This window comes from Adiantum capillus-veneris, chromosome 24, assembly GCF_014529385.1.
Source record: "Adiantum capillus-veneris isolate H3 chromosome 24, ASM1452938v2, whole genome shotgun sequence".
In the NCBI taxonomy this organism is placed as follows: domain Eukaryota; kingdom Viridiplantae; phylum Streptophyta; class Polypodiopsida; order Polypodiales; family Pteridaceae; genus Adiantum; species Adiantum capillus-veneris.
Window position 1 is genome coordinate 43367938 of NC_140954.1, and position 15451 is coordinate 43383388.

A 15451-nucleotide genomic window follows, 5' to 3' on the forward strand; every position below is an offset into this window, starting at 1 on the left:
TCCAAGTGACGACATTCCAAACAGGAAGCTCCTCAAGCACTTTTTGTGCTTTTTGAAGTGCACCACATTTGTCATACATCTCAATCAAGGCATTTCCAAGCACAACATTTTTTTGCAACCCCTGACTAACAATATCAAAGTGAATTTTTAAGCCCATATTAGCAACTTGCGTAGAGACACATACCTTCAAGATGCACGTGTAGGTGATTGCATGTGGACAGAGTACCTCACTTTGCTTGTGCTTGATGGTTTAGTTTTGGTGTCAAGCTGATGCCAAATTCCTCAATCATAGATTTGAAGCTTTCACAACCCTCATTCACAAGACCTGTATTACTGTATACAATAAGAAGATTGAGGAAACTAAATCCATCTCATTAAATGCCATCTTGACTCATTTTGTGATATAGGGAAAACACAAGGTTGCTCTCCCATTGACGGTCATAACCCAAGCAGAGTGAATTCCATGATGCAAGATCCCTAAATGACATGGCATCAAAGACTTCTTGAGCATCTACCATGCTCTGACACTTGCCATACATATCAATAACGGCATAAATGAGAACTCCTTCCTTGATCCCCTACCCACCTCAAAGATCCCTAAATGCCATGGCATCAAAGACTTCTAGAGCATTTGTCATGCTCTCACACTTGCCATACATATCAATAACAGAATTCATGAGAACATCTTCCTTGATACTCTATCCACCTCTCTAAAGCATCACATGAAGTTTCCTCCCAACTCAAGGGCTATTGGATCATCACATCCTTTGAAAATGCTAGGAAAGATTTCACTATCTGGTGATATCCCTTTGCTCTTGCATTTTCATAAAGAACCTAAAAGTTGTAACCAAGAAGACTACAAGCTCTTAGTCAAGTGAAGCAATTTGGTGAGACACCATCTTCAAATATCTTCCAAAAGCAGGTGTTGCACTTGCCATACATATCAATAACGGCATTCATGAGAACTCCTTCCTTGATCCCCTACCCACCTAAAAGATCCCTAAATGCCATGGCATCAAAGACTTCTAGACCATTTGTCATGATCTCACACTTGCCATACGTATCAATAACAACATTCATGAGAATGGCTTCCTTGATACCCTATCCACCTCTGTAAAGCATCACATGAAGTTTCCTCCCAAATTAAGGTCTGCTGGATCACCACATCCTTTGAAAATGCTAGCAAAGATTGCACTATCTGGTGATATCCCTTTGCTCTTGCATTTGCATAAAGAAAATAAAAGTTGTAACCAAGAAGACTACAAGCTCTTAGTCAAGTGAAGCAATTTGGTGAGACACCATCTGCAAATATCTTCCAAAAGCAAGTGTTGCACTTGCCATACATATCAGTAACGGCATTCATGAGAGCTCCTTCCTTGATCCCCTGCCCACCTCAAAGATCCCTAAATGCCATGGCATCGAAGACTTCTAGAGCATTTGTCATGCTCTCACACTTGCCATTGATATCAATAACAACATTCATGAGAACGGCTTCCTTGATACCCTATCCACCTCTCTAAAGCATCACATGAAGTTTCCTCCCAACTTAAGGGCTGTTGGATCACCACATCCTTTGAAAATGCTAGAAAATATTGCACTATCTGGTGATATCCCTTTGCTCTTGCATTTGCATAAAGAACCTAAACGTTGTAACCAAGAAGACTACAAGCTCTTAGTCAAGTGAAGCAATTTGGTGAGACATCATCTACAAATATCTTCCAAAAGCAGCTAAACACCTCCCTTTCAAACTTGAAATTCGTATAGCCACCAATTAGAACAATCCAAGAAACATCCCTATAAGAAATCATCTCAAAAACTTCTTTCGCTTCATAGAGTATGCCGTATTTAGAGTAAAGCACCACCAAGCTATTGGCAACTTGAGACTCTGACTCAAGCCCATCCTTTGCAATCTCAATATGTATTATTGTCATTTTTCAAAGGCCCCAGGATCACCACACACCTTCAAGACATAGACGTACATAAGAGCCTCTGGAGACACCCCTTGATGCCGTATAATTCTAAAACAACCTCATACTTCCTCATTGAGCTGGTGTTCAGTGTACCTTGAATATCGCTATCCAAGCCGAAAAGGATTATGTCATTATGTAATTGAAATACTCCATTGATGACGCCCACAAGCCTTGATCCAACGTATGAATGTAATATAACTAGGTATGACACCTTCCGATATCATCTGAAAAACCATTCCTTCGTCTCCAAGGCCATGCTCTGCATAAGCAGCAAAGATAGTGATCCATAAGATACTATAAGGATTAGACAAATACAGAGCTTTTCTAATAGCTCCAGCTTGGAATCCATATCTACTAAAGTATTTCCAAGAACTACTTTGTTCTCATAACCTCTCAACATGCACTTCTTGACCTTTGTCAATGGCTTGTAAGCTACTGCAAAGGCTTTCAAGCTCCAAGAAAGTGTGACTGCATTTGAAGAAGTTCCCGCTCTTTGCATTTTCTCAAGTCAAAGAAGCCCTTGATCACCCAGCTTATTTTTGGAGTACCCTGCAACAACTGCATTCCATGCTACTGTATCCAAAGAAATGTTTCTGCATGAGAGTAACAAGTGCATCATCTAGATAGTCACTCTCTGGATGCTTTGCAAAAAGAACCTTGACAAAAAATGTTCAACTCCTATTCATCGACATCCAAACAAAAGTGAACTCGCTTTTGAACAATCTCTACTGGGTACACCAAATCTCTGAGAATAGCCTCATGGACAACTTTTAGTGTTCAAAGAAGTCCCTTCAGCAACATCTGGACAAAAGTGAACTCGCTTTCCAAATTCCAACAATCTCTCTCCAGTACACCACATCTCTGGGAGTAGCCTCACGAACAACTCTTAGTGTTCAATTAGGAGGCACACAGTTGTACCCATTCTCTCTCTCTCTCTCTCTCTCTCTCTCTCTCTCTCTCTCTCTCTCTCTCTCTCTCTCTCTCTCTCTCTCTCTCTCTCTCTCTCTCTCTCTCTCTCTCTCTCTCTCTCGCTCTCTCTCTCTCTCTCTCTCTCTCTCTCTCTCTCTATATATATATATATATATATATATATATATATATATATATATATATATATGTATATATATATATATTGTTCTTTCAAAAAGTGCTCTCTTAAGGGCACCACATTTAGCAAACATGTCAACCAAGGCATTTCCAAGCACGACATCTTTTTTCCACAGCCCCTGACTAACAATATCAGCAAGATTTTTTATGACCGTATCAGTACCTTGCATAGAGCCATATGCCTTCAAGATGCACGCGTATGTGACTGCACTTGGAGAGAAGCCCTCGCTTTGCCGACATTCCGGACAGAAAGGTCCTTTATGCATTTTTTGTGCTTTCTGAAGTGCACCACATTTGGCAAGCATATCGACCAAGGTAGTGCCAACAACGACAATTTTTTGCTACAACCCCTGACTAACAATATCAGAGTAAATTTTTAAGCCCGTATCAGTATCTTGCGTATAGGGGACCTGGTGACGGGAGCCTTTACGACGGGGACATGACGTGGAACCTGGGGATGGGGGACGAGACGTGGGAATGAGACGCTCAGACGTCCCTCACATGGGTGCGCAGGCGGGACGCTATCGTGCCGTGGCACGTACATAGTGTGAAAAAAAAACATTCATCTCACTCTTGACACTTCTCAATGTATGCAAATAAAAGCAATCATGTACATATTGTGATATATGTTGAAGCGTCTACTGCGGTCATTATCATGTACATACCTATCCGGGGAGTGTGGCCCTGGATGTGGCGCATTTGCGTGCTTTTCCACTTGATAATATGCTTAATTTGGTTTGACAATGTACATAGTCCAAGTATTTCATGGTGGCACACTCATCTCTCCTATAAAGAGTGATGCGGGCAAAAAGTGCCAAAAATAGCAGCTAACAGGCACCATTGCAGAATTGCATGGAAAGTGACCCAGAATGGTATATTGATGAAAAATGATGCATATCTATTCTTTTTATGCTTATGCAAGTGATCCCACAAATTTAGGGATTTTTTTGACTCCGTTTCGGATTTTTCGCATCAAAAATGGCATTTTTGGGTCAAACATGAGCTGAAAATGACCTAGTTTTGGTCCAAAGTGGCAGAATGGCCCAAAGATTGACACATCAGCTCATATTTCCGTGGGTAAGAGAGAGAGGTCTGCTTTTTACATAAAAAACCAGCAATTTTGCACTACTGTGAAATAGCTTCCATGGTTGCCCAATCTATGTGTGCTACAGTCCCGCCTCTTCACAATCTTGTATCTGAGCTTGTGAGGGAGTGAATTAGGGTTTCCCCTTATCAAAATGGTGTGTGGGATTCACTTTAGAAGCTCATAAATCTCTGCAAAATCATAAAATTGCCGTCCTGAAGGTGGAATTAGCTTGAGCATTCCTTTCAACTGTTTGATGTTATGACTATGTAATTGGGGGCGAGGCTACATGATACCATGAAAGAGGTTTGGGTTTTGATTGAGAATTTTTCTTGTATGAGCATTGAGGTTTCATGGCTAAAACTTTAGTGTTTTCAAATGGTCTTGTAAAGTGAAATTGAATGTTATTTGGTGATCCTCTCATCATAATCTCAACTACGAAAACAAGCAGACTCAAAGCACGATAGGAAAGAGGGTTTGTGACTTTGCTATCACAAACGCTCTTAGATTTTTTGTCACCCTTAGAAAGAGGGTTGGTGATTCTCCACAAATGCTTTTTCGTAAAGTGTTTGTGACTCTCATCATAAATTCTCACAGCCAGAGGTTCTGCACCTTCCCAGCTAGACCGCACACATTCCGACATTTCTGGTGAACACAAACGCTTTCTCACAAAGTGTTTGTTACTCTCATCATGAACTTTCACAGCCAGAGGTTCTGCACCTTCCCAGCTAGACCGCACACATTCCGACATTTCTAGTGAACCCAATGTGAAGCATCTGGGGTGGGGGTTCAAAAACTTGTTTTGAAAGGTTTAATTACAAATAATTAAAGCTATGGATCAATAAGAGCAACAAGGCATGCATTTTTATCAAGGCACAATGCAAATGTTTCAAGCATTCACCATGTTTATGCAACAACAACAGGCTGCAGAAAGAAGGGAGGTGTCAGCAATGAAATCCCTTCAAGCTATTGTGAACAAAATGGACCAATTTGAAGGGAGAGATGTCACAAAGTTTCTTCGTGGTTATGTAAAGGAGATGGAGCTACAACGGGTTCCAGAGGTGGACATGATTCATAGTTTTGAGCTTGTTGTGGTCCCCGAGATTAGAGACCATGTAAGGGGAATTAGGGAGGAGCATGGAGAAGGTTGGGAGCAATTCAAATTAGCTCTAAAGGAGGAATACTTCATGGAGGACTCTAAAAGGGTTACAAAAATGACCTTCTTGGAATGGGTTGCAAAGCCAAAAGAAGGAATTTCCATCACCCAACTGTTGAGAGAGTTTGAGCGGCGATATGCTCAGCTGTCAGGAACAAAGAAAGACACTTTGGATAGTGAAACTAAATTGTTCCTTCAAGCTGCAGGTTCTGAGCTCCAAGAAAAGCTAGAGCTACTCCTTGAAGACAAGAATACATAACAGGGTCTTAAGGCTGAGTGGAAAGAGGTTGAAGACACAGTCTCATTGCTTGCTAAGAGGCAACGTCCTAGGGACAAGATGGTGGTGAATGGTACTACCTCTCCTCCTAGCGCGTCAAAGATTCCACCAAATCCTACTGTTGTGAGTCCAAAAGGTGATAATCCAATGCTTGATGAGCTTGTTAAGGGCATGCAAGAAATGAAGTTAAAGCTAACAAGGCTTGAAGAGAAAGGACAACCTGCTCTGCAGGACAAAAATACCAAAGCAAAGAAGGATTTGTGCACATATGCATATGGTGTGATGGCACAGACCATGGCAGAAGGGATTGTGATAGCTTTAGTGATGCCTTAAAAAGAGATCTTGTGTTTTTTAAGGAAGTCAAGATCCATCCGCAGGAGCCATGTATGCCATTAGGAACTAACATTGGAAAAGGAGGTATGCGGAAGTTAGTGGAGGATATGGCAACTAGTCATGCCATTTTTGCAGTGGAGGCTACTACCTATGGGGCAAAGATAGAGCTAATTCCAAAGAAAGTGTTAAAGTATACTCCAAATGATTTTGAGGAGGTTGATAGCTTGTGGCCATATGCAATAGCCTCAGACAAAAAAGGGAAGGTAACTAAACAGGTATTACATGAAGCTGGTAATTGCATATGCCATACAAGAGGTTGGGATGACCGTGTGGACTCTTTATCTCTGCATGCCTATCTTGCAAAATGCTATAACAATGAAGAAATTGTGGAAGAGAAGCGCAGACGTAAGAATGGAGATGCAGGTCCTTCTACTTTAAAGAGGGTTACAAGAGCTAGTAGAAGAAAGGATCTAGGACCTTCTTACGAGGCTCCACCACATCTGCCTCCTTCTCCTGAGATTCCTATGGAGGAGGCATCTACAGGGATAAAGAAAGAGCAAGGAAAGGCTAAAGAAAAAGGCCCTGCATACAGACTACAATCTGACATTGAAGCTACAACAAACTTAAAGCAGGTATTAGAGGAAAGTATTTTGAATAGCAAAGTTGAGTTTACCTTGGGTTAGGTTCTTGGCATTGCTAAACGCGAGTTTCATGAAGAAACTATAAAAATCATAAAAAGAAAGAGGAAAACTCTCACTGAGTCTATTCCTCCACAGTGTGAGGGTGAAGGGGAGTCACTTAAGGCACATGGAATACATGTCCAAGAGAGTGATTGTGATGAAAGTGTGGTAGGATGCTACCAGTATTCTCAAAGAGATGCTCATGCTAGATTTGCAGATGATGATGATGATGATGATGATGATGATGAAGCCTCCTACAAAAGCCACTACTCCAAAAGTCATTGGGCAAGAGCTACAACAGAAACCTTAGTCAAGGTGGGTGATCTTGAGGATCCATATGTTGCATTGATAGATCATGGCTTTGAGATCAATCTCATGTCCAAGAATCTTTACATGAACGGTAAGTGGCCGATAGACACAGACCATGGGTGGATGATTAGAGCTACAGATAACTGGCATCAGGAGAGCTGTATGGGGCTTGTCCAAATGTGAAAGTGATGATTGATAATATGAAGGATGAGAAAAATTTCTTTGTGTAGGAGATGTCTACCTATCCTCTTGTCCTTGGGCAGCCATACATCATAGCCGTTCGCATGGAAACAAAGGTCTTGGATGATGGTTCTGCTTATGCTAGGGTAAAGAGCAGAGATGGGAAGCGATCTGTGCAATTTTTTACTGTGTGTGTGAATCACGAGAGGAATCACAATAGTCTTCGTGAGTATCCTCTACCAAAAGAGAACAAAGAGTTCAAAGAGTACAGGGAGACAAGGGGTTTTGTCCATGTGCCATTGTGAAGCGGGATTGCAATGGTACAAGAAAAAAAAGATTCTTGCCTGACCCAAAGCGAGGAGAGGCTTTTTCTACAGGTTTCTAGGGATTAACAGAGCATGGCTCAGTATGTTTTATGAAGCTTGAGGATATGAAAAGAAGTGTGCGACAATATGTATATAGTGTACAAACATACATGAAAGAAAATGGTTTGATAGAGGATAATGAATACATTTCAGGTTTCTTTAAACAAGTTTCTCATGTAGATACTATGCTTGAGCTAAAAGCTATAATGGCTTCTAGCATGCAAGATGGAACCCACATTGTGGAAGTATGCTCTATGGAAATGTATGATGTGATTGAGGCTTTTAAAGATTGGAAAGGTTTCAATGCTAATGAAGGACTGGAAGTGCGTGTGGAGACCAAGTACAAAACGGTGGCAAAGAAAGTGAGACCAGTGGCCTTACCTTTACAATCAGATTGCAAGAAAAAGCTAGAGCTAGCTTCTTTGCAGTCGAGTCTCAGGGATCCAAAAAGAACTAGACACAAGTTCACAATGGAATCCCTGCTAACTTCTCAACAACTTCATTGAAACTACAATTTCATGCAATGACTCACACGAATAGTCACTTGAGTGTGCCTTTGCATGCCTAAAGTGTACATGGAAAATTTTGAAGGGAACCATGAGATCACCAAATGTCATAGTGGCTTGTTTTATTCTTCACAATATGTCGATTTCTCTTATTGGCGCCCCTATAGGATAAAGATTTACCCTTTGGTCGATAATCTTGTGGCTCATGATGGGGTTGTTGAGGGTGAGAATACTCTTTAGGCTAGCAATATTAGAGATGACCTGCTTGAGAGTTTAGATATGCAAGGGATGAATAAGTGAGATTCTATTGTTTGTTGGAAAATATTAACCATGACATGTACCTATTGAACAATTTGTGAAACTTTTTATTTAAGATTATGATTATGTTGAGTATGATCTCTTTGTGACATTTCCCACATACCTTCTACAATTTGTTTGCCATCTTTGCGATGGCGGATGCCATACCATGTACACTGCATTTTCAAACAATAGGCTAATTTCCACCTTCTGTCGCTCGATACCTATGAGCTCCTCATGTTGTAATGTTGTGCGTTAATCGTAGCCTTGTGTCTCTATTTGTTCCCTTTCTCCTTAATCTCCCATCCCCGCATGAAGTCCTTAGTTTCCTCTACAAGGACGACATCGAAGGTATGCATCCTTTTTTTGGTCTTCTTTTCCACTCTACCACTTGTTGGTGTCTTGTCAAATGATGAAGTGTCCGTTGTTGGATCAACTACGTGAGGGCTACTAGTGGAGCTACGACATGGAGTTCCTATACCCATATGGTAGCATAACCTCAATGAGAGGGGTTGGAGAATTTTTTCCAAGAATGTTAATAATGTAACATAGGAAACATATCATTGCTAGTGTCCACAACACTTCCAGAAGGATTGACTGCTTTGTCCATCCCAAACAGTCGATCCATGAGTTCATATAGCTCTATAGGAGAAGTACAATGAGACAATTTTCCTTCAAAAACTTGCTCAATAGGAGTCATGGTACAATAGGAGTCTTTTCCAGAAGGCGTGTTCTTCTCCTAGTCACTAATTTCTTGATATGGAGCATTAAAAGGCTTGTACTTTTTGTAGGCTTGTGGCCAGTCCACCATCAGACCTCGCGGTCAACACGACACTACAATATCAATTCATTGCTCCTCATTTGTTTTAATCTTCTGATACAAGTCAACTGAGCAGTGTTTGTCATCGTGTAATGCTTCTTGCACTCCAAGAGAATTATTTGTGCACATAGATCCCAATGAAATTCACCACTAGGATCTTTTGTAGGCTTGGAGACTGCTTTGTCTTGTGCCTTTCGTCCACTCTTGCGACCTTTTTGGGATTGCACATTGGGTGTAGGCTCCACAATACCAGCACGTAGAGACACTTCAGTAGGCACATACGATTCAACATGGAATTTCGTGAAGAACACAACTTCATCGACCATAGATTCCTCTATCCTTTGGGACTAAGTTGTTGTGGACTACAAGTGTTGAACATCGACCAAGGCATGTTATAGAGCAAGTGGGTCTTCGAGTGAAATATTACCCTTGAATTCAGGGGGGGAGGGGGGGTAGTCTCGAGGGGTTCACCATTCAGTACCCCCTATATAACGTGAATTCTTAGGGTATTAAAAAACCCCTCTTTTAACATGTTGTAATGAATAAAATGACCCTTTATTTTAGGACTTTTTTTCCAAATTTGAATATAAAAACCCCTTAGTTTAATGTATCTCTGTTAAATTGCCTAATTTTTTTCATTTTAAAACCCCTCCTTTCGAACTCACGTTATATATTAACATGATTACATAGTGCATCCCCCGAGGGGGTAGTAATGTGCTATGAAATGGCACTGGTTGCCTTGCATTGATTGTCATAGCTGCTTGTCCTTGCGAATGTGAAAATGCACCTGTTGGACCAAAAAAAGGCAGACTATCCACCATGCCCTCTTAGTATGGATGAGACATTAGGTTCGAGTCCACATTCATTGTATTATGCGGGGCCGGGGTGAGGATAACTAGTTGCACCATGAGATGGTTATACGGATCTTGGAATGCACCACTACTAAGCCTATGTAATGGTGGTATCCCAAAGCCAGCACAAAATGAGAATGGGTTTTGGGACAACATGTTGTACCTAAAAAATAATAAAGCATAGAAGAAGGTGTTCTAATGTTTGTTCATCATAGGCAAGAAGAAAATGCTATGCAATCATTGGACATTTGAGAATCAATGCACTCTTTAAGCTAAGGATGGAAAAACATACATCCATGCATACCTCGATGACAAGAGAAATGAAAATGGTCACAGCGTGTATGAAGGTTGTCAGTCATGGAAGGTGCATTTGCAAGAACATGTGGGAATTCCATAATAGCACGATCAGTAAAGTTACAACCTTCTTCTCTACAGTGAATATCTTACCAAGAAAGTTATGAAATCTCGTGGGTATGTTACCTTGTTGCACATCTTCACAAATAAGTTCAGTCATGCTTGTGAAAAGGTCGACGGGAAGCTTTAAGATCTCTCTCATCGCTCTTCATCTACACCAGCGTAGAACACAAAATGGTTTCACCAATGGATTGACGATTGTGGATTTATATACCATCGACCTAGCGCATCATTGAATGAACCTTGATACCTAGGGGCACATTGACCATAGCTTGTTGCCGTGAGAAGAGGCAGATATGGTGCTATATATTCCTCAAACTCCACATCCTCCTCCTCAGCCAGTGATCCACGAGGCAGTAGGCCATGCAAGAACTCCCACTCACAAAGCAAGGTACACAACAGTGCATTTATGGATGGGATGGTTGCTCTCAAATGATGTATGAGATCCATCCCTCCGAGACCTACACAAAATGAACAAATGGGGACCAGAAGTTGACTTGATCCTGCACGATTTAGGTTCATAAAATGACTCCAACAAAAGATGTGAAATGAAATCTCGGAAAAGAAAATTTTTAGTTGTGATTAATACAAAATTTGCAATCAACTGAGTATAAAATGTGCAGGGTCTGACGTCTCGTATTTGGTTCTAGTTGGTGGTTTTAGGAGGAGAAAACCACACCAAAAAATGACTGAAAATGATGATTAAGGCTCAAAAAATGACTCTAGCAAATGATTTTAGTTGTTATGAATTTAAAAAATGTGCAAATATCTGAGTATAAAATGTGCAAGGTACTCATAAATGGTTTTTGTTTCAAAGGAAATGCGTTGATTATTTCAGCTCCCTATGCACATTTTTGGAATCAGCATGTTGAAATTTTTGTGTTTACCTTGTATTGGATATCTAAAGAGGCATTCATAAGACAACTTCTAAAGCAGTGGAAATGACTCTTTCAATAAATATTTTATATGAAAATGAAGTTATGTAATCCATTCTATTTTGTTCAATTGTATGTCGTTTAATGTGCGAAATGATGTTCTTCATGGTTCACCAATTTCTTGTGTTTTGATATTTGTGTGTGCATGTATGCACTCGCTCGTGCAAGAGCACAAAAAGGCATTGCAGGCAGGTAAGAATAGTAATGTAATGAAAGTGACGTTAGATTGCACATTTCGGTGGCGTTGTCTCCTCTTGTGATGTTGTAGGTGGCTACGCAAATGATATTGCGTATGGGAGATGTATTGTATCCCAATGTTCATAGCAAGGTTTTCAATGTAACTCTTGGGGAAAAGAATGGTGTGCTAAACAAAACTGGATGTGCTGGACTGAAAACAAGACATTGTCTAGCACATCCATTTTTCTCTTTCCGAAATTAGAGTACTTTAAAGTAGGACATACCATGAGATTACATATCCTGCAATCCACAACCTACTAAGGACGACATTGCAATTGAAAGCTACTCAAGAACATTTGTTGCTTGTTTCTCTTGGTGTTGTGCGAATGGGTGTCTACACTCTTGAAGGTGGGGTGAGCATTCCCTATGACGCTACTGGTCGAGAACAACTATAGGAGTGGTGCATGTGGGTGATGTAAGATTGTAACAGAAGCGTTGCAGCTACAACAAGGTTGTAGGTTATGGAAGCCTATGTTGGGAGTGCTACAGGCGATGTTGGAGTTGGCTACATGTGAAAGTTAGTAGTATTTTCTTTTTTTAATTGTGTGGGAGTCACACACAGCCATTCCTTGGACTACAAACGTGGCTTTTCTACCATTAAGCCTTGGCGTGGGTGCGACAAAGGGTTAGTGGGGGTGGGGATAATTCTTTACTATTTCCTTGGGGCCCCACTAGCCCTTGGTGAGACTTGGCTCTTATATGCATTTGATCCGCTTGAAAAGATTTTTATTTTTCTGACATTGGACGGTCCTGTATCATTGGACAACAAAAGGAGTGGCACTTCAAGACCCATGAAGCTATGGGCTGTGGACTTCCTCTTTACTTTCACCGCACCCTTCCTTTGCCCCTTCAACCCCCATGCATGCAAGGAGACGCCTGTTCATCTTATGCATGCAAGAAGAAGCAACAGTTGCTTTCGTTAAACCTCCCCCCCTCCTCTTCTGACGATTGGTGTCTTCTCTCATGCACCCTCAAATCATCAAATTGTTGTACCTAATCAAAAGGATCTTCCTTGATTCACTCTAATTGGGTAGTAAACATGCTGAGACTCCCCCTTACCTGCGGAAGAAGATTTGTTTTTTATTTCGCCCCACAATATGAACCGCCCTTAGGAACACAATACAGAAGATTTGACACCCTTTCTCATATGTGTAAGCAATTGTCAACCGATGAAAATTTAACTACCATGAAAAAGCAACAAAAAATATTCTTCTCTTCTTAGTTAGCTTAGCAAAAAGGAACGATATCACTAAGCAAGAACATGACTGCCTGTGTGAAGGCTCGTACAGAAGCATATAGGCTATACGTAGGATCACAACGATAGATTAGATTTTACGAAATGGAGAAGGGCTGAGGGCTATGAGGATTGGACTCTGCATTCTCCAACACCTGCAGGCATTGGAGAAGGCAGTGCAATCCTTTGATGCTAGATCCGTCGGTGTTCGAGCTCACCGCTTCCCTCGCAGCGTCCCGCAATTGGGAGGCTCGCTGTCGCAGCAGGGCTGCCTGCTCCTTCATACGAGCCTCGTCATCGTCGTCGCCAGCAGCACTGGCACCCATGATGGCCCTCGCCTTCTCCTCCACGAGAGCCCGCGTCAGCTGCCCTGCTCCCTGCCTCTCAAACGCCTGCCCATTTCCCCACACCTCCCCTATGAAGCGGCAATTGATCATCTGATCTGCAAAATACGGGAAGCCGAGCATTGGCAGCCCCTGCGACACCCCCTCCAAGATAGAATTCCACCCCGCGTGCGTCAGAAACGCCCCCACGGCCGGATGCGCCAGCACGTGCAGCTGAGGCGCCCACGCGATTATCATCACCCGTTCCTTGGTCCGCTCCTCGAACCCTTCTGGTAGCGCCCCTGGCCCGCCTCCCTCTAGCAAGTCCGGCCTCATCACCCACAGCAGCGGCACCCCACTCGCCTCCAGTCCCAGCGCAAACTCCTCCAACTCCGCCCCTGTCAGCTCTGTCAGACTCCCAAATGAAATGTACAGCACGCTCCCCTTATCCCACCTGTCCAGCCACTTCAGACAATTAAAATCCTCTGGAAAATAGGCCAGCGCCCGATTCATGGGCTGATGCAAGCTCAGCTTGCTACCGGAGAAAAACTCCGCCGGCAGCACCGGGCCTATGCTGTGAAATTGGCAGCCGGGCTCCTGATCCCGCAGCCCGTCTATCACTTCGCCCTCTAATACCTCGAACGAGTTGAACACCACGCATGCCGCCTCATCTGCCCGCAGGAAGGGTCGCACGCAAAAGTCAAACATGAAGTCGGGACCATCGCAACATTGGAGAAAGCCGGGCATGTCTTCTCGGCAAAGGGGAGGAAGGCCGGGAACTGTCTTTATGAGCTTGTTCATGATCAGCTGCTCGTTAGCCTCGAGAGCACCTGCAACAAGTGTATGAGCTAACATTAATGGCCGTATGCCTACTATATTATAAAGGTACTCAGTAACAGAACACTGATATGATCCACGTTCATTTCTATAGTTTTAAACATTTAAACAGGAACGCTAATTCTCTGGTAGATACAAAATGACCAGAGATACAAAATGCCTCTCTGGTATCATGTGCACAGCATCATTTATACATACCTGATGGCAACGTTACCACTCCCTTTGCCACTGCTGCGTGCACTGCATAGCAAGCGGCAGATTGCGTCCAAAATGACACTCTCGGGATGCTGAACTTGTTGGCAGCGTCCTGAGTGTGAGCGACATATGTGTCGGAGATTATGCAGGTGGGGGGAGGGACTAGAGTCTCTAGCAGCTTTTCGAAGGCAGCAGCAGCGCGAACAACTCCGCGGCTAATCTGCGGAACATCGCAGGTGCGGGTTTCCTCTGCGGGAACGCCATCGGGGAGGGCCACGAAGGTGATGTTGAAGTTGGGAGCTTTCATCTTGTCAGCTGCAAGCGCGCCTTCCTCCTGTTGCTGGCGCTGGATAGACTGAGTGACGCGGGTGTGGGAGTAGTCGGTGTTGACGAAGGTGATGCAGAAGCCCAAGGCTGCCAAGCGCTTGGACAAGTGTAGGAGAGGGTTGATGTGGCCTTGTCCGGGCCATGGCATAACTACAGCGTGGGGTACTTGCTTCTCGCCATTGCGTGCAGCGGGAGAAGCAGCAGGCATGGTGGACTCCAGGGCGGAGGCAGAAGGTAAGAGCAGCAGCTTTAGAAGAGAGGAGGATACTAGATGGCGTTTCAGACCGCCCAAAAGAGAAACAAGTACAGTGGCGTTCATCCGCTTGGCATCTAGCTATTGGCGATGGAAGGAGCTCCACCAGACAAACTACCTCACCCTAGGAACAACCTCCTCAACACTAAGTAAGGGTGGGTTCACACGAGCCCGCCGGCAATGTTTCGTGTTTTGCCTTCTTCCATCTCCCTGGTTCACCAAAGTGAACACCAATTGGGTGTAGCTGAGCAGTGAAGGGGTTCAATTTTGATTGTCCTCATTTTGTCGTGGAAAGGTGGCGGCAGATACTTTCTTCCGAGGGGGGTGGCTCACTTGACTTGGAGTGGGTCCGGAGAAGAAAACTTTTTTCCAAGCTCAATCTTTGCATACCAACGAGGACACACACCTCTGTCTCTCACTCTTTCGCTGCTCCGTTTGAACCCAACCTAACACACCTGGCATTAAAGGGGGGGGGGGGGGGGGGGGGGTGTAAGGGATCAAGGGCCGGGAAGTCCACGCACGAAGGCCGTGGAGGTCGCACTCGTGAGTGTCAAATCAAAACTAAACCCAAACACAAATTAAACCCCAAAAACCCAGGCAGTGCATGTTTACTCACAATATAGCCTCATAAAAACGGTTGGGGATACACGATGCGCGCGCGGTTGAAGTGGTTAGCCCATGTGAAACACAACCTGGGGTGCAAGGTCACGGGTTCAAATCCGAGTCGTAGGGGGTGGCTTAGTCCTTGTGCCACCTCGTTT

The 15451-nt window shown here is 43.2% G+C and overlaps 1 protein-coding gene and 1 pseudogene across 1 annotated transcript; both read right to left on the reverse strand.

Annotated features, from left to right (window-relative positions):
* Window positions 1-2478: 2478 nt before the first annotated feature.
* Window positions 2479-9410, reverse strand: LOC147426282 (uncharacterized; annotated as a pseudogene).
* Window positions 9411-12712: 3302 nt separating this feature from the next.
* LOC147426283 (UDP-glycosyltransferase 85A5-like) lies at window positions 12713-14771 on the reverse strand. Its single transcript, XM_086498683.1, has 2 exons — window positions 14114-14771; window positions 12713-13908 (listed from the first exon to the last, which is right to left on the reverse strand). Exons 1-2 carry the CDS (start codon window positions 14754-14756, stop codon window positions 12854-12856), a joined length of 1698 nt encoding a protein of 565 aa, XP_086354809.1. The 5' UTR covers window positions 14757-14771; the 3' UTR covers window positions 12713-12853.
* Window positions 14772-15451: the final 680 nt, after the last annotated feature.